The following is a 22,373-nucleotide window of genomic DNA, read 5'->3' as shown; positions in this document are numbered from 1 at the left end:
TTTTCCGAGGCAGCAGGTAGTGTAGACAGAGTCAATTGAGGGGAGGCTGGTTTGAGTGATGGGCTGGGCTTTATTGACGACCTCTGTTGTTTCTTACGGTCTTGGTCAGAGCAAGAGCCACACCAAGCTGTGATACATCCAGAAAAGATGCTTTCTATGGTCCACCTGGAGAAGTGGGTAAGAGTCGTAGCGGTCATGCCGAATTTCCTTAGCCTCCTGAGGAAGTAGAGGCGTTGGTGAGCTTTTTTAACTATAGCACCGACGTGGAGGGACCAGAACAGTTTGTTGGTGATCTGGACACCTAGAAACTTGAAGCTCTCAACCATTTCCACTTCATCCTCATTGATGTAGACAATGGCATATCCTCCACTACACTTCCTGAAGTCAATGACTATCTCTTTCATTTTACTGACATTGAGGGAGAGATTATTGTCGTCGCACCAGATTCTCTATCTCTTTCCTGTACTCTGTCTCATCATTGTTTGAGATCCGACCCACTATGGTGGTGTTATCAGCAGATTTGAAAATCGAATTGGAGGGGAATTTGGCCACACAGTCATAGGTGTATAAGGAGTATAGTAAGGACATCACTGAGAGTCATCAGGTTGGCAGGAGGCACTGGCTGAATAGGCCTCTGTTATCAGGATATTTGAATGCCTCAGCTTTAATTCTACTGCGGCATTGTTTCTGGTGCCATCAATGCTTTGTGGCTACATTGATGTTGATTACAGAGCAGATTAGATGATTTGTCAGTTCCTGATATGGTGCAGGTGATACCAATGTTCTTGCGGTCCCTCGTTCAGACGATGATGTAGTCAATCAGGTGCCCGTGCTTGGAGCGAGGTTGTTGCCATGAGGACTTGTCCTTTCACTGATGGATCAAAGTGTTGTTATGACAAGGCTATGTTCTAGGTGTTTTGTCAGGACCAGGGTACCATTGAACATAGAACATATAGAACATAAAACAGTACAGGCCCTTCGGCCCGCGATTGGATTTGGATTTCCCTACTCCCTTGCTATTTACTTCACTTTCACTAACTTCTTACTCCTAATTCAGGATCATGGGGAGTCAGAGCCTATCCCGACAGACACTGGGGGGTGGGGGTGGGGGGACAATGTTACCAAAAAAATTCTAAGTGCCAAACGAGCATGAAAACGGGAGAAATTCACGCTTTTTTTGGGCGACTTAAAAATCAAATCTTACCTAACTCTGTCAAAAAATGAAGCCAAATGTGCTGTCTGCCAGCAGGGGAAGGTGACAGGGCCTAAACTCACTGAAAGCTGGCAGATAGCAGCAGAGGGTGCAATTGCGCATGCTCAGATCTCTGTGTTTCTTGATTGCACACCATAGTACAGCTCTGACTAATGTTACAAGTGACATTCGAGTTGAATGTGACAAAGATAAATGATCCTTTGTTGCCCTTCTTGACCCACCACTGGTTCAGCTAGTAGGTTCTGGGGTTAAGTCCCAGTCCAGGACTTGAGTACCAAAATCAAGACTGAGGGAGTGCAGCACTGCTGAAGTCCCATTTGCCCTCTCATGTGTTCATAAAAGATCCCGTGGCACTATTTCAAAGAAAAGCAGGAGATTTATCCCCAGTATCAGCATCATAAAAACACACCTTATCTCATCCTTATTACACTGCTATATCTGGGAGCTTTGTGTGTGAAAATGGGCTGCCGCATTTCCCGTATTACAATAGTGATTGCACTTCAGAAGTACGTCGTTGGCTATAAAATGCTTTGTGGGCATCCAGTAGTTGTGGAAGACATTATTTAAAGCAAGCTATTTTTATCTTCTGCTTTTGGCATAGTTGACCTCAGAAGTCACCTCCAGAGCCTCTCCACAGTCATCCTCTGGATGCGACCGCACTTGCCTTGTCAATTCTTGCCTATCTAGTCACAGCCAGAAAATCACCTGCAGTGGCCTCTATTCCTATTTCTGCAGTTATCGTTGGTGTGCCTCACAGATCTATCCTTGGCGCCCTCCTATTTCCCAGCTACATACTGCTCCTCAGTGATGATTTGAAAATAGTTTCCACATGTACGCTGATGATGTCAAGCTCCACTTCACCACCACCTCTTTTGATCCCTCCACTGTCTTTAGATTATCATAAAAGCCTGTCCAACAGTGAGTTCTGGATGAATGAAATCTCCTCCAAATAAATATTGGGAAGACAGAGCCATTGTCTTGGTCCCCATCGCAAACCTCGTTTCCTTGGTACTGACTCCATCCTCCTTACTGGCCGCTGTCTGAGACTCACCCAGATATTCACAACGTTGGTTTTATATTTGACCCCATGAACTTCCAACCACATATCCACATTATCACTAAGATCGCCTATTTCCATTGTCTGACTCTGCCTGTAATTCAGTTTCTCTGTTGCTGAAACCCTCATTCATGCCTTTGTTACGTATATACTTGACTACTCTAATGCACTTCCGTTGTTCTCCAAGTTTTACTCTTCGCAACATTGACGGCCAGAATTCTCCCAAAAAGATTCTAAGTGTTGAATTCACGGGAAAACTGGAGTAATTCACACTGGGTTTTTTTCAGTGGGAGTTCAGAGAAGAATCTCCCACACTCTGTGCACTGCAGAGGCCACCAGCATGAATATCATTATATTTTAGGGGGTGGTGCCTATTCCCGCTAGAGAGGCTGAAATCAGTGCACTGAACGGGCCATTGTGCATGCGCCGATCTGTCACTGCCGAGATCGGCGCATGCTTGGTCGCTGGCCAGTCCTGTGAGCCCCGCAACACCAGCTCTCTGCCCCCCCGACAGCCCGAACATTGGCCCCCCCAACCATTCCTGGGCCCAGCCCTAAGGGGCCCAGGCTGGCACTGCCAGGGTGCCAATGCCCAGGGGGCACCCCGTCCCCTGCGCCCAACCCTCTGGGGACCCTGATTGCCTCCCCTTCACTCCAGCGGGGTCGGGCCGCTAGTTCCCCAAAAGTGGGGAGCTACTGTAAATCCCGCTCGAGTGAAATACTCCTAGTGGAGTGGGAGAGGCTAGCGGACCCAAAAACTTCAGTCCCAGGCCCTCTAATAGGATTTTTAAAAAATGGTAATATTAATTGTCATAATTTATGCACCTCTCCACCGATTTCCGGCATGGAGTTGAAGCACCGGAAATCCAGTACTGAGAGACGCTAGCGTATCGGGATGCCCAACACGGATCCTGAGCATCGGGCGCTGCTGGAATCTCCCAGGCCGCTGCACGAGAAAATTGGCATAGGAGGATGGAAGAATCGCCCCCGAGGTTATTCAAAACTCTGCCAAAGCCAGAAAGCTCCAGAATTCCCTCTAAAATTTATCTACCTCTCTTTTCTCCTTAAAACATATTTCATTGACCAAACCTTTGTCATCTGCCCAATGTAACTCAGGGGGCGATTCTCCCAAAAGCAATGAATTGGTGGGAAAGCTGTTCTGGACCCCGACTGTTCTGACAGTTCAGCTTCTCACCTGAATCTCCGCACTCTGTGCACTGCAGAGGTCCTAGTCGTGAATCTCATTAAAAACCCAGGGAGGCCTACTTGCGCTGGAGTCTGACAGCTCCGGAACTCTGCGAATGTGCAGTGGTCCTGATCTGTCAGACTCCCCGTTTGCTGGTCAGCTCGATTGCTGGCCAGCCTGGGACTCCCGCAGTGCTGCCTCTCTAGCCTCCCCCAAGGCCCGATCGCGGCCCCCACAACAATTCCCAGGCCAGCTCTGACCCTTCCCCCAGCCCCTGTCCCGGAGCACCCCAATGCACAGCCCACCTCCCCCCAGCAGTGGCGATCCCCACAGCCCCCTCACCCGGCAGACCCCCCCCTGCGCTAGCTCTACCCCGGGAGGCAGGTCCTCCCCGCCCCGGCAGACCGCATCCCCCCACTCCCACAGCCCGCCCCAATCTCTGCCCTCCCTCCATCCAAACCAATCCTGTCTGCAGAGTGGCAGCGGGACCCCCCACCCCTACTGATCGTCCCTGGGCCCCACCCACAATGGACCCCACCCCCTTAGCACTGCCCGATGGGCAGTAGTAAAGTGCCCCTGGACGCGGGCACTTTGCCCGTTGGGCAGTGCCGGGGGCACAGGCTGGCACTGCCAGGGTGCCCATGCCCAGGGGGCACCATCCCCCTGCCGCCCAACCCCCTGGGGGGCCCCGATTGCCCCCCGCTTCATTCCGGCGGGGTCTCCCGCTAGTTCCCCGAAGGTGGGGAGCTAGTCTGAACCCTGCCGGAATGAAGCACTCCTGGTGGGTGGGAGATGCTATCGGGACCTGAAAGGTCCCAATAATGAACTAATAAACATATTTAAAACATATTTTAAAAAGATTTAAATTACTTACCTGCCTTCCCACCAGTTACCATCGTGGTCTGACCGGCAACTGTTCGCCAGCTCTGGGAGATGCGCGCGCGTTCCCGACGCATGCACAAATCCTGTTCAAGGCCGGCGACGCACATCTCCCACTGCGACCCGACAGAAAAGTTGGGGGTCGCGATGGGAGAATCGCGGCCTCAATGTCAAATGTTTTGATTGATCATCCTTTCAAAGCACCCTGAGACATTTACTACATTAAAAGCATGATCAAAATACAAGGTGTTGTTTCATACATTTTTAATTTTCTTCTTTCTTGTAGATGCAACTGGCAGGAGTTCAGGAACTTTGAGGGCAGTTACTGAAATTCGTATCCTTTCAACCTCTGTGGGCTACATTTTTTACTGTTAATAAACCAAAAGAAATAATTAATTTGTGGAAACTAGACGATTTAACTCTGGATGAAGCCGAAATACTGTAAGCTTAGAATTGATTTTGTTTAGTTTGGGAACAGTATTTTGAAGGAATACATGTTTAACATCTGTATGAAGCCAAGCATTATATAATCATTGTAATTGCATTATTGTAATAGGATGAAAGACACATGAGTTGACTATTCCAAAAATGCATTAAAAGATCATAAACTGACAGAACAATACAAGGTAAAGGACAATACAAGCTTTCCAGTTTCTTGCAGAAAGTATTACCACTAGATGGCAAGAGCTGCACATGCTATAACATTATTTTATTTGCTACTGAAAACTGACTACGTTGAGATAGAACAGAAAGTGCACAGTTAAACTCTCTATTCAATTATTCAACTTTTAATGGATTTCTAGTTGCTAAATACTGTAATTGAAATGCTTTCGAATTTATCCTTAACAAGCTTGTACAAAGCTATACAATTTAGAAATGTTTTCAAAGAATTTCCTTACTTCAACTACATACAATCCAAAGCATTAGATGATGTATGTACTGTAATTAATAGCCTAATAATACTGCCTTTCTTCAAATTAAAGGCTTGTTAGAAAAATTATGACTGTGTGGGAGAAGCAAAAAATAAAGTGTAATACTAATAGCTAATTGAGTGTTGGATGGCATACTTTTCAAAATGTAACAACTTACTAACAATGATGCAAAAACACATAACTTAGAAATATGAGATTCCCAAGAAAGCAATTTCATTAATGGGGATGAAAAAAGCCATCAATAACAACACTCTGACAGATTATTTTTTAACACTTCTCAAGCAGCTAACAAATCACTTAACTGGTATAAATGTTGCAAAGCTTGTTAATCTAGCTGTGGAGTATGCAGTGTTTGTGAAAAATGGATCACAGCAATTTCAAACAGACAATTTTTACAATCTAAGTATTGGAGGCACTGATTACCACAGATATGGATGAGTTTGAATAACTGAGATGGTGGCACAGTAGTTAGCACTGCTGTCTCACAACGCCAGGGACCCAGGTGACTGTGTGGAGTTTGAACGTTCTGCCCATGTCTGTGTGGGTTTCCTCCGGGTGCTCCGGTTTCCTCTCTCACTCCAAAGATGTGCAGGATAGGCGGATTGGCTGTGATAAATTGACTCTAGTGCCAGGGGGATTAGCAGGGTAAATATGTGGGGTTACAGGGATAGGGCCTGTGTGGGATTGTGGTCGGTGCAGACTCGATGGGCCAAATGGCCTCCTTCTGCACTGTAGGGATTCTATGATTCCCAGACAAGGAGATAATAAACATGACAGGAAATCCCAGATAGAGTCAAGGTGCAGCCACACAAGACATCCATGGGCATGAAACAAAGTAGTTTGTTATTTAAGATGCCAAAGACACTACTAATGCAAAGAAATGTTAGCAAGGATGTAGCAAGTAATGCAGTAGAAGCAAAAATAACAGGATTGTGAACATCAGATTATGCATACCGATGTAGGAAAGGGAACGTATTGTAGGAATTAAGTCCTTGGGACAGTTTGCTTATTAGTTCATTCTCTGGTCAAAAGCATCGCTGACAAGGATAGTATTTATTATCAAGGCCTTGTTGACCTTGAGAAGGTAGTGGTGAGCTGAACTCATGCAGTCCGTGTGATGAATCTTGTAGAATCCCTCGGTATTGCTACAGTGCTGTTAGGAAGGAAGTTTCAGGATTTTGACTCCGCTACGATGAAGGTTCAGCGATTCATGTCCAAGACAGGATGGTGTGTGACTTGGAGGGGAGCTTGGAAGTGATGATATTTTCGTCTAGCAGCTGTCCTTGTCCTGCTAGATGGCAGAAGTTGCAAGTTTGAGATGTGTCATCGAAGATGGCTTGGTGGCCTACCAAAATTCGGTTTTACTAAGAAAGCCCACCAAGCCACGGTACACCAATGGTGGATGTTAAAAGTGATAAATGGATAATCAATCAGACTGAATGTTTTGACCTGGATAGTGTTATGTTTGAGTTTTGTTGCAGCTGTAGCCATCCAGCGAAATGTAGAGAGTTCCATCACACTCCTGACTTGTGCCTTGTAGGCATTGAAATGGCTTTGGGGAGTCAGACCACTTGCCACAGCTCCTGTGGTAGTCACAGCAGTTATGTGACTGGTCCAATTGAGTTTCTATTCAATGGCGAACCCAAGATGTTAATACAAAAACAGAAAAGGCTGGAAATACTCAGCGGGTTCGGGGGCAACATTAGAGAGAAAAATCGCGTTAATGTTTCAGGTTTGTGACCTTTCACCAAAAATCTGATATTGTTTGATAAAACTGATGTTGACTGTTTCCAGCACTTCGCTGATAATTGAGAGTAGGTTAATGGAATGGTAATTGGCCAGGTTGCAGTTGTCTTCATTTTTGTGACCATTTTCCACGTTGTCGGTTAGGTACCAGGTTTGTAGTTGTGCTGAAGCAGCTTGGCTAGTGGCACAGCTTGTTCTGAAAAATAGGTCTTCAGCATTATAGCTGAGACATTGTTTGGCACCTGTAACCTTTCTGTAGTGCATGTTGTAGATGGAATCTTGGCGATGATCAGAGTTTCACACATCAACCCAGCTGCATATATGAAGTGGAAGGCATATCATTCCCTGAATTTTCAGATAGTTCACAAATGTAAGTTTGTATATTAATGCCCAGAGGACAATTATTACATTTTTATTATGTACCAGTCCACAATACCTCTACTATTTGAAGAAAGAGAATGAACAGGTGACTATCAGGAGATGAGTGCTATCCTGTGGGTTTATGATCCCAGTTAAAAACCCAAAGCTCCAGCTCAGAGCAACCACAATGATAAACAAGTTACTGTTGGGTACATAATAGGCATTCTAAAGGATCTATTGTTTAAATTGCTTATTGAGGCTTGGTGGGTGTTTCTTTAACAGTCCAGCCAAACTCTCCAAAACTATCACTGTCAACCTCAGGCTCTTCCTCAGGTTTTGACATGCAATAATAACAAGCTGAGTGAGGAACTTGGAAGAGAATGAGAAAGAGAAGAAAAATAAGAATTTGCAGGACTATGGGAAAAAAGCAAGGGAGTGGAATTAATTGGATAGCTCTTTCTAAGTGTTTGTGCAGGCACAGTGGGCTGATTGGTGATATTCAATGCTGTATGACCCTATGATAAGGAGAATGACGGGAATAGATTGTACCAACATTTCATCTGTTTCCAGCAATCTGAACTTTTGCTAAGAAAGCCCATTTTTAAAACATGTTTCTGAATCTTTCTATATTAGTTGTAAAGATAAGACATCACATAAAAAGGCCCTTCAGCCCATTGCATCTGCGCTGGTCAAAGACAAACCATCTAACTATTCTAATCCCATTTTCCTGCACTTGGCCCATAGCCTTGTATGCCTTGGCATTTCAAGCGCACATCTAAATACTTCTTAAATGTTATGAGGGTCGCTGCATCCACCACCCTTTCAGGCAGTGAGTTCCAGACTCCCACCACACTTTGAATTAAAGTATTTTTCCTCACATCCCCTCTATACCTCCTGACCCTTACCTTAAATCTATGCTCCCTAATCATTGATCCCTCCATCAAGGGGAAAAGTTTCTTCCTGTCGATCTATGTCCTTCATAATTTTATACATCAGAATCATGTCTCCCCTCAGTCTCCTCTGCTCCAAGGAAAACAAACTCAGTCTATCCAATCTCTATTCAGATTGAAAACTCTCCAGCCCAGGCAACATTCTGATAAATCTCCTCTGCACCCTTTCCAGTGCCATCACATCCCTCCTATAATGTGGATTCCAGAACTACACACAATATTCTAGTTGTGGTCTAACCAACATTTTATAGAGTTCCAGCATAGCCTCCCATAAACTCTAAGCCTCAGCTAATAAAGGAAAGTATATCATATGCCTTCTTAATCACTTTATCCATCGGCCCTACTACCTTAAAGGACTGGTATACATGCACATATCCTCACTGCTTCCCAGGATCCTGCTGTTCATCATGTATTCCCTTGCCTTGTTTGTCCTGCCGAAATGCACCACCGCACATTTATCCGGATTGAATTCCATTTGCCCATCTGACCAGCCCGCCCATATCCTCCTGTAATCTAAGGCTCACTATTTATCACCCTGCCAATTTTCGTAGCAGCCGTGAACTTATTGATCAATTATTCAAGTCTGAATCATTCATATAAGGGCTCTGGCACAGTGGTTAGCACTGCTGCCTCATAGCGCTAGAGACCCAGTTTCAATTCCGGCCTCGGGTGACTGTGTGGAGTTTGCACGTTCTCCCCGTATCTGCATGGGTTTCCTCCGGGTGTTCTTGTTTCCTCCCACAGTCCAAAGATGTGTGGGTTAGATTGATTAGCCATGCTAAATTGCCCCTTATTGCCCCAAGATGTGTAGGTTAAGTTGACTAGCAGGGTAAATATGTGGGGTTACAGGTATAGGGGCTGGGTGGGATTATTGTCAGTGCAGGCTCGATGGGCCAAATGGCTCCTTCTGCACTGTAGGGATTCTCTGATCCCTGTGGGACCTCACTGGCTCTGGTCAGAAAAACACCCCTCGACTATCACCCTCTGCTTCCTGCCACTGAGCCAATTCTGGATCCAATTTACTGAATTACCTTGGATCCTATGGGCTCTTACCTTCGCTATCAGTCTCCCCTGTGGGACTCTATCAAAAGCCTTGCTGAAGTCCAAATAGACTCTGCCAAATGATTGCCGTTGGCCAGAATTTTCCAGCCATTCATGTCCTGCCGCCCCTGCAAGCAAGGATGGAAAATTTAGCGCTCAGCCAAATCTCCATTGATTGCAGTGGGACCAAAAAATCCTGTTGGCGTGAACAGCTAGAATATTCTGCCCGACATCTACACACCTGGTCACCTCTTCAAAAAATTCAATCAAGTTGGTCAGATATGACCTCCCCTAACTGTTTTCGATTAATCCCTGCCTATCCAAATGCAGATTAATTCTGTTTCTCAGAATAGTTTCCAATAGTTTCCCCATCCTGAAGTTAGACTTACTGACCTGTAGTTTCCTCATTTATCCCTTCCTCCTCTCTTGAATGGTGGATATTCATTCAAGTGAACCCATTCCCTTTCTCCTCGCAAGATTTGTGGAGAGCAGTTTTCTTCATTTATTTCAATTTAAGTTATTTTATCCATTTGGGATTCTTTTTATTTCATCTGCGATCTCTTATTCATTTATCCTGTACCCTTAATGTTATTTCTCCAAAGGCATTCCAGTTTTTCCTCTTGTAATACTGTTCATTGCGTTGAAATCTGAAGACAGATAAGTTGCAAAATCGAATGAGGGAAAATAAATTGTGGGGCCCCATTGTATATCCTGTCATCCTGTGGAACAATGTATTGGAATTTGATTCCTGGGCACCAAGCCACTTGATTAGTTAGGAAAGAAATGTGCTGACAGTGGGTGTATGCTACCAGATCTGTATGTGAATACAAAATATTGAGGTTGAGCAATATATTGTGAAAGTCAAATTGATTCTCACATTAGTCATTTTATCAATTAAATCGAAATGTTTATGGATTCTTTTTAGCTACTTTATACAGAGAAGAACTTTGTGATTTGTTCCCCAACTGGTTCCGGAAAGACTGTAATGTTTGAACTAGCCATAGTCAAATTACTGATGGAAGTTCCAAAGCCATGGTCTATTGTAAAGATTGTATACAGTAAGTTTAATAAGAATACTATTGATTCTTTTTTATCAAAGAATGAACATTTTGTTTTCTTATAGGGGCAGCACTGTGGCACACAGCAGATTAGTACTGCTGATAGCGAGTTGAGGAACAGGGAGAGAGTGCAGTTAAACATGTGGTTGCAGGGATGGTGTAGGAGGGAGGGTTTCAGATACATGGATAATTGGAACACATTCTGGGGAAGGTGGGACCTGTACAAACAGGACGGGGTGCACCTGAACCAGAGGGGCACCAATATCCTGGGAGGGAAATTTGATACGGCTCTTCAGGGGGGTTTAAACTAATTTGTCAGGGGAGTGGGAAAAGGAGTTGTAATCCAGAAGTCAGTGTTGAGGGTGGTGAGTTATTGGGGAAGGTATCAAGGTCAAGGGTGGGTACCGGTAGACAGGAAGGTGAGTTGAAGTGTGTCTACTTCAATGCAAGGAGCATCCGGAACAAGGTAGATGAACTTGGGACGTGGATTGGTACTTGGGACTACGATGTTGTGGCCATTACGGAGACGTGGGTAGAACAAGGACAGGAATGGTTGTTGGACGTTCCGGGGTATAGATGTTTCAGTAAGTGTAGGGAAGCTGGTAAAAGAGGTGGAGGAGTAGCATTGTTAATCAAGGATAGTTTTAACGGCTGCGGAAAGGCACTTCGAGGGGGATCTGCACACTGAGGTAATATAGGCTAAAGTTAGAAATAGGAAAGAAGCGGTCACGTTGTTAGGAGTTTACTATAGGCCCCCAAATAGTAATAGAGATGTGGAGGAAGAAATTGCTAAGCAGATTATGGATATGTGTGGGGGTCACAGGGTAGTTGTCATGGGGGTCTTTAACTTTCCAAATATTGATTGGAACCTTTGTAGGTCAAATAGTTCGGATGGGGCAGTTTTTGTGCAGTGTGTGCAGGAGGGTTTCCTGACACAATATGTGGATAGGCCGACAAGAGGTGAGGCCACATTGGATTTGGTACTGGGAAATGAACTGGGCCAAGTGTTAGATTTGGTTGTGGGAGAGCACTTTGGAGATAGTGACCACAATTCGGTGTCTTTTGTTATTGCAATGGAGAGGGATAGGGCCATACGGCAGGGCAAGGTTTACAATTGGGGGAGAGGTAATTATGATGCGATTAGGCAAGAATTAGGGGGCATAAGATGGGAACAGAAACTGTCAGGGAAAGGCACTAATGAAAAGTGGAATTTCTTCAAGGAACAAATACTGGGTGTCCTTGATAGGTATGTCCCTGTCAGGCAGGGAGGAAATGGCCGAGTGAGGGAACCATGGTTCACGAAAGAGGTGGAATGTCTTGTGAAAAGGAAGAGGGAAGCTTATGTAGGGATGAGGAAACAAGGTTCAGATGGCTCGATTGAGGGTTACAAGTTAGCAAGGAATGAGCTGAAAAAGGGGCTGAGGAGAGCTAGGAGGGTACATGAGAAGTCCTTGGTGGGTCGGATCAAGGAAAACCCCAAGGCTTTTTACTCTTATGTGAGGAATAAAAGAATGACCAGGGTGAGGTTAGGGCCGGTCAAGGACAGTAGTGGGAACTTGTGTATGGAGTCAGTAGAGATAGGCGAGGTGATGAATGAATACTTTTCTTCAGTGTTCACCAAGGAGAGGGGCCATGTTTTTGAGGAAGAGAAGGTGTTACAGGCTAATAGGCTGGAGGAAATAGATGTTCGGAGGGAGGATGTACTGGCAGTTTTGAATAAACTGCAGGTCGATAAGTCCCCTGGGCCTGATGAAATATATCCTAGGATACTTTGGGAGGCAAGGGATGAGATTGCAGAGCCTTTGGCTTTGATCTTTGGGTCCTCACTGTCCACGGGGATGGTGCCAGAGGACTGGAGACTGGCGAATGTTGTTCCTCTGTTTAAGAAAGGGAATAGAAATGACCCTGGTAATTATAGACCGGTTAGTCTTACTTCGGTGGTTGGTAAATTGATGGAAAAGGTCCTTAGGGATGGGATTTACGACCATTTAGAAAGATGCGGATTAATCCGGGATAGTCAGCACGGATTCGTGAAGGGCAAGTCGTGCCTCACAAATTTGATTGAATTTTTTGAGGAGGTAACTAAGTGTGTTGATGAAGGTAGGGCAGTTGATGTCATATACATGGATTTTAGTAAGGCGTTTGATAAGGTCCCCCATGGTCGGCTTATGATGAAAGTAAGGAGGTGTGGGATAGAGGGAAAGTTGGCCGATTGGATAGGTAACTGGCTATCTGATCGAAGACAGAGGGTGGTGGTGGATGGAAAATTTTCGGACTGGAGGCAGGTTGCTAGCGGAGTGCCACAGGGATCGGTGCTTGGTCCTCTGCTCTTTGTGATTTTTATTAATGACTTAGAGGAGGGGGCTGAAGGGTGGATCAGTAAATTTGCTGATGATACCAAGATTGATGGAGTAGTGGATGAGGTGGAGGGCTGTTGTAGGCTGCAAAGAGACATAGATAGGATGCAAAGCTGGGCTGAAAAATGGCAAATGGAGTTTAACCCTGATAAATGTGAGGTGATTCATTTTGGTAGGACTAATTTAAATGTGGATTACAGGGCCAAAGGTAGGGTTCTGAAGACTGTGGATCTTGCGGTCCATATCCACAGATCTCTAAAGGTTGCCACTCAAGTGGATAGAGCTGTGAAGAAGGCCTATAGTGTGTTAGCTTTTATTAACAGGGGGTTGGAGTTTAAGAGCCATGGGGTTATGCTGCAACTGTACAGGACCTTGGTGAGACCACATTTGGAATATTGTGTGCAGTTCTGGTCACCTCACTATAAGAAGGATGTGGAAGCGCTGGAAAGGGTGCAGAGGAGATTTACCAGGATGCTGCCTGGTTTGGAGGGTAGGTCTTATGAGGAAAGGTTGAGGGAGCTAGGGCTGTTCTCTCTGGAGCGGAGGAGGCTGAGGGGAGACTTAATAGAGGTTTATAAAATGATGAAGGGGATAGATAGAGTGAACGTTCAAAGACTATTTCCTCGGGTGGATGGAGCTATTACAAGGGGGCATGACTATAGGGTTCATGGGAGATACAGGAAGGATATCAGAGGTAGGTTCTTTACGCAGAGAGTGGTTGGGGTGTGGAATGGACTGCCTGCAGTGATAGTGGAGTCAGACACTTTAGGAACATTTAAGCGGTTATTGGATAGGCACATGGAGCACACCAGGATGATAGGGAGTGGGATAGCTTGATCTTGGTTTCAGATAAGGCTCGGCACAACATCGTGGGCCGAAGGGCCTGTTCTGTGCTGTACTGTTCTATGCCTCACAGCGCCAGGGACACGGGTTCGAGTCCCAGATTGGGGTCACTGTCTGTGTGGCATTTGCACATTCTCTCCCTGTCTGCATGGATTTCTTCCGGCTGCTCCGCTTTCCTCCCACAGTCCAAAAGACGTGCTGGTTCGGCGCATTGGCCGTGCTAAATTCTCCGTCAGTATACCGAACAGACGCCAGAGTGTGGCAACTAGGGGATTTTCACAGTAACTTCATTGCAGTGTTAATGTAAGCCTACTTGTGTGACACTAATAAATAAACTTTATTACTATTTTAGAAATTAGATAAAGTGTGATACTGTATTTTCAATTATTGATTATAAGTTCAGTTAACTTATTTATTGCTGAAACTCATACTGAAATCATTTATGTCACATGTAATTTGTACATACAAGGGATTGTAAATAAAACAGCATAATTAAACCCAACCACTATTAAAACTCTCTTTGAGAGAAGAATCATTTGTATTAGTAAAGTACATTATTTGACGTCTAAACTAGATCTCAAAGTTCATCACACTTGTTATTCTGAGGCATAGGGATTGTTTTGTAGGTTAATACAGTATCCATTTCGCACACCAGAAGTTCCCACAAATAGCAGTAGGCTGAATGACTAGTTAATCTGTTTTCACAAGTATTCATTGATAGAGAAATGCTGGCGAGAACAGAATAACATAAAGTCCCATGGGATCTTTAAAACCCACCTGAACTGTCAGATGGGTCTCAGATTAACATCACTGAAAGATGGCACCTTGAACAATGCATATCTCCTTTGGTACTGAACCGGCAAATCACTCTCAATTACGTGCTGAGATCCTGAAATGGATTGAACCCACAATCTTGTGGACAAGGATTTAAACTAACCACTACTACTATCAAAACAATAAATGGTTCTTTCCTGGAATTCATTTAACCATGAACAGAGATCCTCACTTACATTTATTCCATCACTGCAGGTTGCAGAAGAAATCAACTGTTGATACCGTTGAACTGTCAAAGGTTGATAAGGACAACACTGTTGATGTGCATGGATATTTAAAAAGGCATTTGATACAGTGCCATACAACAGACTTGTGAACAAAATTCTAGCTCAGGGAATAAAGGGGAAAGCAAACACTTGGATAAGAAATTGGTTGAGTGACAGGAAGATGACACAAGAAGGCACAGGTTCAAAGCAATTGGCAAAAGGAGTAAAAGTAATGTGAGAAAAACAAATTCCCCAGAGGGTGGCTGGAGACTGGAAAAACTTCCTGCAAGGGTGGTGGAAGCAGGTTTGATCGAGGTATTCAAAAGGGAATTGAATTGCTATCTGAAAAGAAAGAATGTGCAAGGTTACAGGGATATGGCAGGGGAGTGGGACTATGTAGAATGCTCTTTCAGTGAGACAATGCAGACTCGATGGGCCAAATGGCCTCATTCTGCCCTGTAAAGATGATGTGATTCTGTTTCTGATTTTGGTTATTTTTTAACTGAGTCTCCTGTAAAAGTAGTTGCTTTAAATATTGTTTTATATGTGCGGCACGGTAGCACAGTGGTTAGTGCTGCTGCTTCATAGCGGTAACGATTCCCGGCTTGAGTCACTGTCTGTGTGGAGTTTACACATTCTCCCCGTGTCTGCATGGGTTTCCTCGGGTGCTCTGGTTTCCTCCCACATTCTGAAAGACATGCTGGTTAGGTGCATTGACCCGAACAGGTGCCAGAGTGTGGCGACTAGGGGAATTTCACAATAACTTCATTGCAGTGTTAATGTAAACCTTACTTGTGACTGATAAATAAACTTTACTTAGATGTATGTGATACAGTTTCTGATTTTTGGTTATTTTTTAACTGAGTCTCTTGTAAAAGTAGTTGATTTAAATATTGTTTTATGTGTGCCTGGACATCTACGTGGGTAAAACGATTCTTGTTAACATGATGAAGGGTTTTACATTATCCTGTGCAATATTAGCATGCAAATGCTGATCGCATTTTTGCTCCGGTCTTCAAGATGCTATTTATAGGTGGCATTAAACCATTTATTCCCAACCGGGTAAAGCTGCAATTAAAATACAAGTTAATGTTATTTAAACTATTACTTGCATTTGTACACTGATGAGAAACAGCAGAGTTTCAAAGCCTGAATGCAGAGTTATATATTAATATGGATGTTATCTCAACAATGTGGATGTTAACTCAAAAGTTATTATAGTTTGGTAAAGAGCTTTAATTAAAATAATATACATTAAAGACTCAGTTAAGCTTGTTGAAAAATGCAGTCTGATGACTTTCATGTTTAATCCTTTGATCAGATTACAAGTCTAAGTTGCAAGCCACACTGAAATTGACGTCAAATTTGTAAGCTAGTTTTACTTGTATATATCATCACTCTCCATTCAAATTATTTACTTTCCCTCTCTGTGAGGTTCCATTACATGCTTCAAAAAGTGACTTGGTAACTTGCTTTAAGATTTTGTCAAATACGAGCTCTTCAACCAGCTGGCAAAAGAAGATTGCAAGGAGGCTAGGTTGAATCACCTGCCATTCTTAATAAATGTCCCTCCACCCTGCAAACATAGTTTTTATAAATCATTGCCCTTAAATTATGTGGCTGAAGTTAAGAACTTGTCTCTTTGACCTGAATCTATTGTTTCCTATTATGCCGTAACATATGACAATGGTACAATACACCAGTCTGAAGTAAATTTTTATATTCTATTAAACAAATGTTGAAATAGTTTTGTCCACATTTCTTGCAGTGAATACATTACCCTGACAGCTTATAACTTAGCCATTTTTATAACAGCATAAGTAATTAAAGTTGTTCCTTTTGGCACTTGTTAAGAGCAGGGTTAAGAAGACCATTTGTAAAAGTAAAGTTTATTTATTAGTCACAAGTAGGCTTACGTTCACATAGTAATGAAGTTACTGTGAAAATCACCCAGTCGCCACGGCGTCTTTTCGGGTACAGTGAGGGAGAACTTGACATGGCCAATGCACCTAACCTGCACATCTTTGGACTGTGAGAGGAAACCAGAGCACCCAGAGGAAACCCACGCAGACATGGGGAGAATTTGGAGAATAATACTGAGCTACAAAGTGGATACAGTAATGTACAGTGAGCAATAAGCTTATTGTTCTTCATCTGTTAATTTTAGAGGAAACTTAACCAATTTGCTTCCATGACTTTCCTTTAAGATAAGTGATGCTATCTTTCATTTCCTAAGTGGCTCCAATCAAAGCTTTATGTAATCAGCGACATGATGATTGGAAGGAAAAGTTTGGACCTATTGGACTGAACTGCAAAGAGCTCACTGGAGACACAGAGATGGATGACTATTTTGAGATTCAAGATGCCCACATTATCATAACTACTCCTGTAGGTATCTGCCCTGAACAATTCAGATTAAACAGTACAAACAGTAAAAAATATAAAAGTGTTGTGTACACTAAAGGAGGAGTATCAGCAACTGTTGGAATCAGCAACTGTTTTGAGAAAGTTTATTTTAGTGGAATGTTAAAATACCAGTTTATTTCTCAGCATTCATTACTGTTAAATAAAGAAAGAACTTGCATTTATGTAGTGCTTTTCATGGGATCAGGACATCTCAAAGCACATCACAGTTAATTAAGTGCTTTTGAAATGGTAATGAAATGGGACAATATCTGATAAAGAAAACACTCTCACTATTACCATTTTCACATTAAGAGGATTCTAGTTTGTATTTTGAAATATGGTTACAGCATTTCTGGACAAGAGAGTAATGTTGTTCATAGCAAATAACACTTACAGGAATCTCTAGAAATGCAAGAATGCCATTAATGAACCATTGAAATTTGCAGCATAGAAAGGAGTTGCTCAGCCCATTTGCTGACTCTCTATAGGAACCATCCACACACACCATTCACCAGACTTGCTCTGTACCTGTTTTTTTCCTTTCAAGTATTTATTTTTTTATATTTCATGCATCTACCATGGTTTCTGGTTGGACATTCCATATCCTAATAACTGAAACAAAACAAATCTTAACCTCCTCCATTTTTTGGTAATCTTAAGTATAGTTGCTGACCGGAAATAGTTTCTTCCAGATTACTTCTCCTAATTTGAAACTTTTATTAGATCTCCTCTTAACCTTCTTTACATAATGACAAGAGGCCCAGTTTCTCCAGTCTCCATAAGACAAAGCCTCTCATCCTTGGCAACATCATAGTGAATTCCTTCTGCACCCTTCCCATGCCCCTGGCATCTTTTGCAAATAAGGAGACCTGAAATTGGACACGATGGGGGGCATTCTCTGATCTAATCCATGGTGGGGCCCATTGTGAGCGAGAACGGAAAATTTGACGTTTCAGCCAAAACTCCATTCATTTTCAGCAGCACCGGAAAATCCCAGACACGAATGAAGACAGAAGATTTTAGCCAATATTTTAGCCAAAAGCTAATCAATGAGTTGTATCGGCTCAGCATTACTTCTTTATTTTTGTACTCTGTGCTGCCATTCATAAAACCTGGCATCCCACATATTTTTTCTTTGCAATTTTATCAACTTTAAAAGAATTGTATTTCTGTAGAACCAAGTCCAGATTACTTATATACATGTTTATATTGAGCAGAGCAATGGAGCCAATGCTGATCCCTGGTGAATAACAGTGTTTAGGCCCCCCAGTTTGAAAATGTCGATGGACCACATTCTTTCTTTGGTGTCCTTCAATCAAATGCTTATCCATTACGGCACATTTCCTTTCATTTTATCAACAAGTTTCCTGAATGACACCTTTTGAAACACCTTTGAAATATCTTCAATCTTTCCATTATGAATCCAATTTATCATTTTCTCAAAGAGATCTCTTAAATTTGTCCTTGATTAGCCTGTGTTTGGCGAGTATCAATTTTACTTCATATTATGGCAGCTGGAAGCATACCCTCTATCCACGTTAGATTAACTATAGTTACGTGCTTTATCCCATTCATACTTTACAAACAGAAGTGTAATATTGACAACCTTCCAGTCCTCTGGCACAACTCCAAGGATATTTGAAAGATTGTGGTCAGAGTTTCTGCTATTTGTTTGCTGACCTCCCACAGCAATCAGTGCCATTAAGGCCCATTGACCACACTGATTTTGACATCAGTATTTCATAAATCTCTGCTGTTTTTTATTCATTCGTGAGACATGGGTGTCGCTGACTGGGGCATTTATTGCCCATCCTTAGTTGCCCTTGGAGGGCAGCTGAAGGTCAACCACATTGCTGTGACTCTGGAGTCACATGTAGGTCAGATCAGGTAAGGATGGCAGATTTCCTTCCTTAAAGGACATTAATGAACCAGATGGATTTTTCTGACAATTGACAATGGTTTCATAGTTATCAGTAGATTCTTAATTCCAGATATTTTTTATCTAATTCAAATTCCACCACCTGCTGTGACGGAATTCAAACCTGGGTCCGAAAACATTAGCTGAGTTTCTGGATTAATAGTATAGCGATAATACCACTCGGCTATCGCCTCCCCATCACCTTGGCTCAGAACAAAATAGTACAACAGAACACCTGCAAGCAAATGTTTGTAAATTTAACTAAATTAGAAGTCTCGTGTTTCTTAATACAATTTATACATACTGTCAATGTCAATATGGTGTTTACATTTCCTAGTTGTAAAGTATATTTTGTTGAGGCATGGAATAATGAGAAAATGAAATACTGTGAATGCTGGAAATCTGAAATAAAAGCAGAAACTGTCGGAAATATTCAGCAGGTGTGGAAAGAGAAACGAGAGTTAATGGCTGGGGTTTTCTGAGCACAGCCACGAATGGGATCTTCTGGTGCTACATCCGTCACGGGGGAACCTGCTGCGATGGGGTTGGAAAATCCCGGCCAATGTTTTGGGTCAATAATCTTTTGTGAGAAACTGTTTGCAAACATTTGACAAAATTAATTGTACTCCAAGATGGTTATAACTGTTCTGATCAAAAGTTATAATATACTTTATATGGAATAATATTATTTTATATGGAAGGGTGCTCTTTGAGCTCACACCCTAAATATTTTTTTCTAAGGAAAAATGGGACACCATGACCAGAAAATGGAGAGATAACTCGTTGGTGCAGCTTGTAAGGCTTTTCCTCATCGATGAGGTAAAGATCTCTATCTCATCTAGTAGATTCTGTAGTTTTTATAAGTCGGTGGATTGTGACATAATTTGCTGTTTTTTGACTGGATTAGCAATGTTTTTACTTCTGAGGAATTGTGGACGTTCAGAATGCAAAGATGTTTGAAGAAAATGCATGTTATTTTGTTCCCATTGGATTTTCAGTGCTATCTTTTACAATTTGAAGTGACAATTACTTATTATTCTAGGTACATGTTGTGAAAGATGAATGTCGTGGTGCAACCCTTGAAGTTGTAGTTAGCAGAATGAAAACGGTTCAGTTAGCTGTTTCACGTGTGTCTAATCAACCTGATGATAAAACGTTGAGATTTGTAGCAGTTTCCGCAACAATTCCTAATGTTAAGGATGTAAGTGTATACACATCACACCAGATAAAATTAATGTGCCATAAATAAAGTTTTGCATGTTGTCCATGAACGTTTTACTATATTTGTGCATCTTTTGTTCTACTTCCTAAGATTGCAGAATGGTTATCTGATGGTAAAGGACCAGGAATTTCCATGAAAATAGATGAAAATTATCGACCAGTAAAGCTCCGCAAGGTTGTTCTTGGATTTCCTTGCTCCAATACTCAAACTGAATTCAAGTTTGACTTATCTCTTCATTACAGAATGGCTAGCGTTATACAGACATACTCTGAGCAGAAACCTGCTCTCGTGGTATTTATTATTCTAATTCTGATTCACTTTTTAGTTCTTTTACCAATAATTACTAATGTGTTATTTAACAGTTTAAAAATTACCTTTCAGTTTTGTGCTACAAGGAAAGGTGTGCAACAGGCTGCATCCATACTTGCAAAGGATGCCAAATTTGTCATGACCACGGAACATAAGCAAAGGTAATATTTTTCTCTTGAATCATTTTGAAATATAGGGCCCGATTTTACGCAAAAACTTGATAAAAGGCTGTGAGGCCATTAACATAATCCACGCCCGCGTCTGCATAGATGCCCACTTTACCAAGGCCTGAAAATGGCCGTGATCCGATTCGTGCCTGAAATGGGCGCAACGGCGATTTAAATGCATTTGCATGCATTTAAATTGAATTAATGGGCTGCCCGCCCAACTTTACCAACATTTCCACCTTTACCATCGCGTTCGCGTGCCCAGATTCGGCGCGAAACTGACCTACTCGGCAAAGATCTGTTTCGGGCGCTCCAGCTTCTGAAGAGGTAAGTTCAGAGCTTCCAACGGCTCTCTGACTCAGATCGGTGGTGGGGGGTAGGGAGGGAGGCGGGCCAGATCATTCTCTGGTGGGGAGGAGGGAGGCCCGATCGTTGCCTGGTTTGGTGGGGGGGGGAGGCTAGATCATTCTCTGTTGGTAGGGGGGAGGGGGAGGGAGGCCAGATCGTTGTCTGGTGGGGAGGGGGGAGACTAGATCATTGTCTGGTGGGGGGGAGGGAGGCCAGATCATTCTGGGGGGCAGGGAGGAGTTAATTCTATCCCATCACATTTCTAATTCTGATCATTCCTGTTATAAATGCTACTTAGATTATATTTCACTTGCTATGAATGTTGCTTTTTTCCCCTACACCAGCAAGTTCAGAAGAAATAGAAATGATCTTATTACCATTTCCCAATTATCTTCTAAACTTGGAAATGCAGCTCTTAGAATTTACTGCAAGTTGGCTGTTGCTAAACACAATTGTAAAGGTTGTTGAATCAAGCAACGGTTATTTGTACATGCACCTATATGTTTCATTACACAACTTCAATAAAGGCCTGGATATGTACCTCAGTGGATTTTGCAAGTACAGGCAGCAGAGAGAAGGGATTCCACAGCTATAATAATGCACATGCACTTAATTAATGAAACTGTCAAAGTACTCGGCTGTGAGTATGTGAAATATACTGGGAGGGAGGCCAGATGGATCTCTGGTGCGGGCCGGGGGGGGGTGGGGGGGGGCAGGGGCAGGGGGGTTCCGCTGCCACTCTGGGCAATCAGTAGGGGGGGAAAGGGGGCAGAGGGTCGCGATCGGTCTGGGTAGCGAGGGGTGTGGGTGGATAAGGGGGACAGTTATGTTGTGGGGGTGGGGCGATGTCTGTGGGGACCATCGCTCCTGGGCCGCTTTATCCGCTTTTTGCGGTCTGGAAGCGATATGGCAGGGGCGCATTTTTCAATTTTTTTCCCTCACTGCGCAGGCGCAGTTCAGGGCTTTGATCGTTTCGGGTGCGTTAAGCCCCGCCCACAGCGCAATTCAGACTCGTAATTTTTTTTTCAGGCTGCGTGCTAATGGGGGTGCCTGAGAGCAGATTTCCAAGTCGGATCTGAATTGCGCCCAGATTCAGCACTTAGAATGAAAATTGTAAAATCGGGCCCATAGACTTGAGTTTGGGTCCTGTGAACTTGCAAATTATTGAACTTGAAAGAAACCTCAAGCTGCAGTACAACAATGTGACGTATTTTGATGTGATAAAATAGCAAAGGCAAAGTTTGCATGAAGTCTCTTATCATTCTACGTTGTCCTTTGGGACTAGTTTAACAACACTAAAATGTTAGCTACTAAAAGAAACTGGCATGAAAAAACTTGAAGT

The 22,373-nt window shown here is 43.1% G+C and overlaps 1 protein-coding gene across 1 annotated transcript in view; it reads left to right on the top strand.

Annotated features, from left to right (window-relative positions):
* The window catches only part of hfm1 (helicase for meiosis 1), a 116,193-nt gene that overhangs the window by 11,263 nt on the left and 82,557 nt on the right, over window positions 1-22,373 (top strand). Inside the window, exons 4-11 of the mRNA XM_078219215.1 lie at window positions 4,621-4,668; window positions 5,196-5,266; window positions 10,289-10,421; window positions 16,898-17,049; window positions 19,727-19,804; window positions 20,028-20,186; window positions 20,298-20,498; window positions 20,589-20,677. Coding sequence (XP_078075341.1) covers window positions 4,621-4,668; window positions 5,196-5,266; window positions 10,289-10,421; window positions 16,898-17,049; window positions 19,727-19,804; window positions 20,028-20,186; window positions 20,298-20,498; window positions 20,589-20,677 — 931 coding nt within the window. The remainder of the gene's footprint in view (window positions 1-4,620; window positions 4,669-5,195; window positions 5,267-10,288; window positions 10,422-16,897; window positions 17,050-19,726; window positions 19,805-20,027; window positions 20,187-20,297; window positions 20,499-20,588; window positions 20,678-22,373) is intronic.

The sequence above is a fragment of the Mustelus asterias genome, chromosome 8 (assembly GCF_964213995.1).
Source record: "Mustelus asterias chromosome 8, sMusAst1.hap1.1, whole genome shotgun sequence".
Classification (NCBI taxonomy): domain Eukaryota; kingdom Metazoa; phylum Chordata; class Chondrichthyes; order Carcharhiniformes; family Triakidae; genus Mustelus; species Mustelus asterias.
Note: the sequence above shows the minus strand (reverse complement) of the source record. Positions and strands in the feature narration are given on the sequence as shown.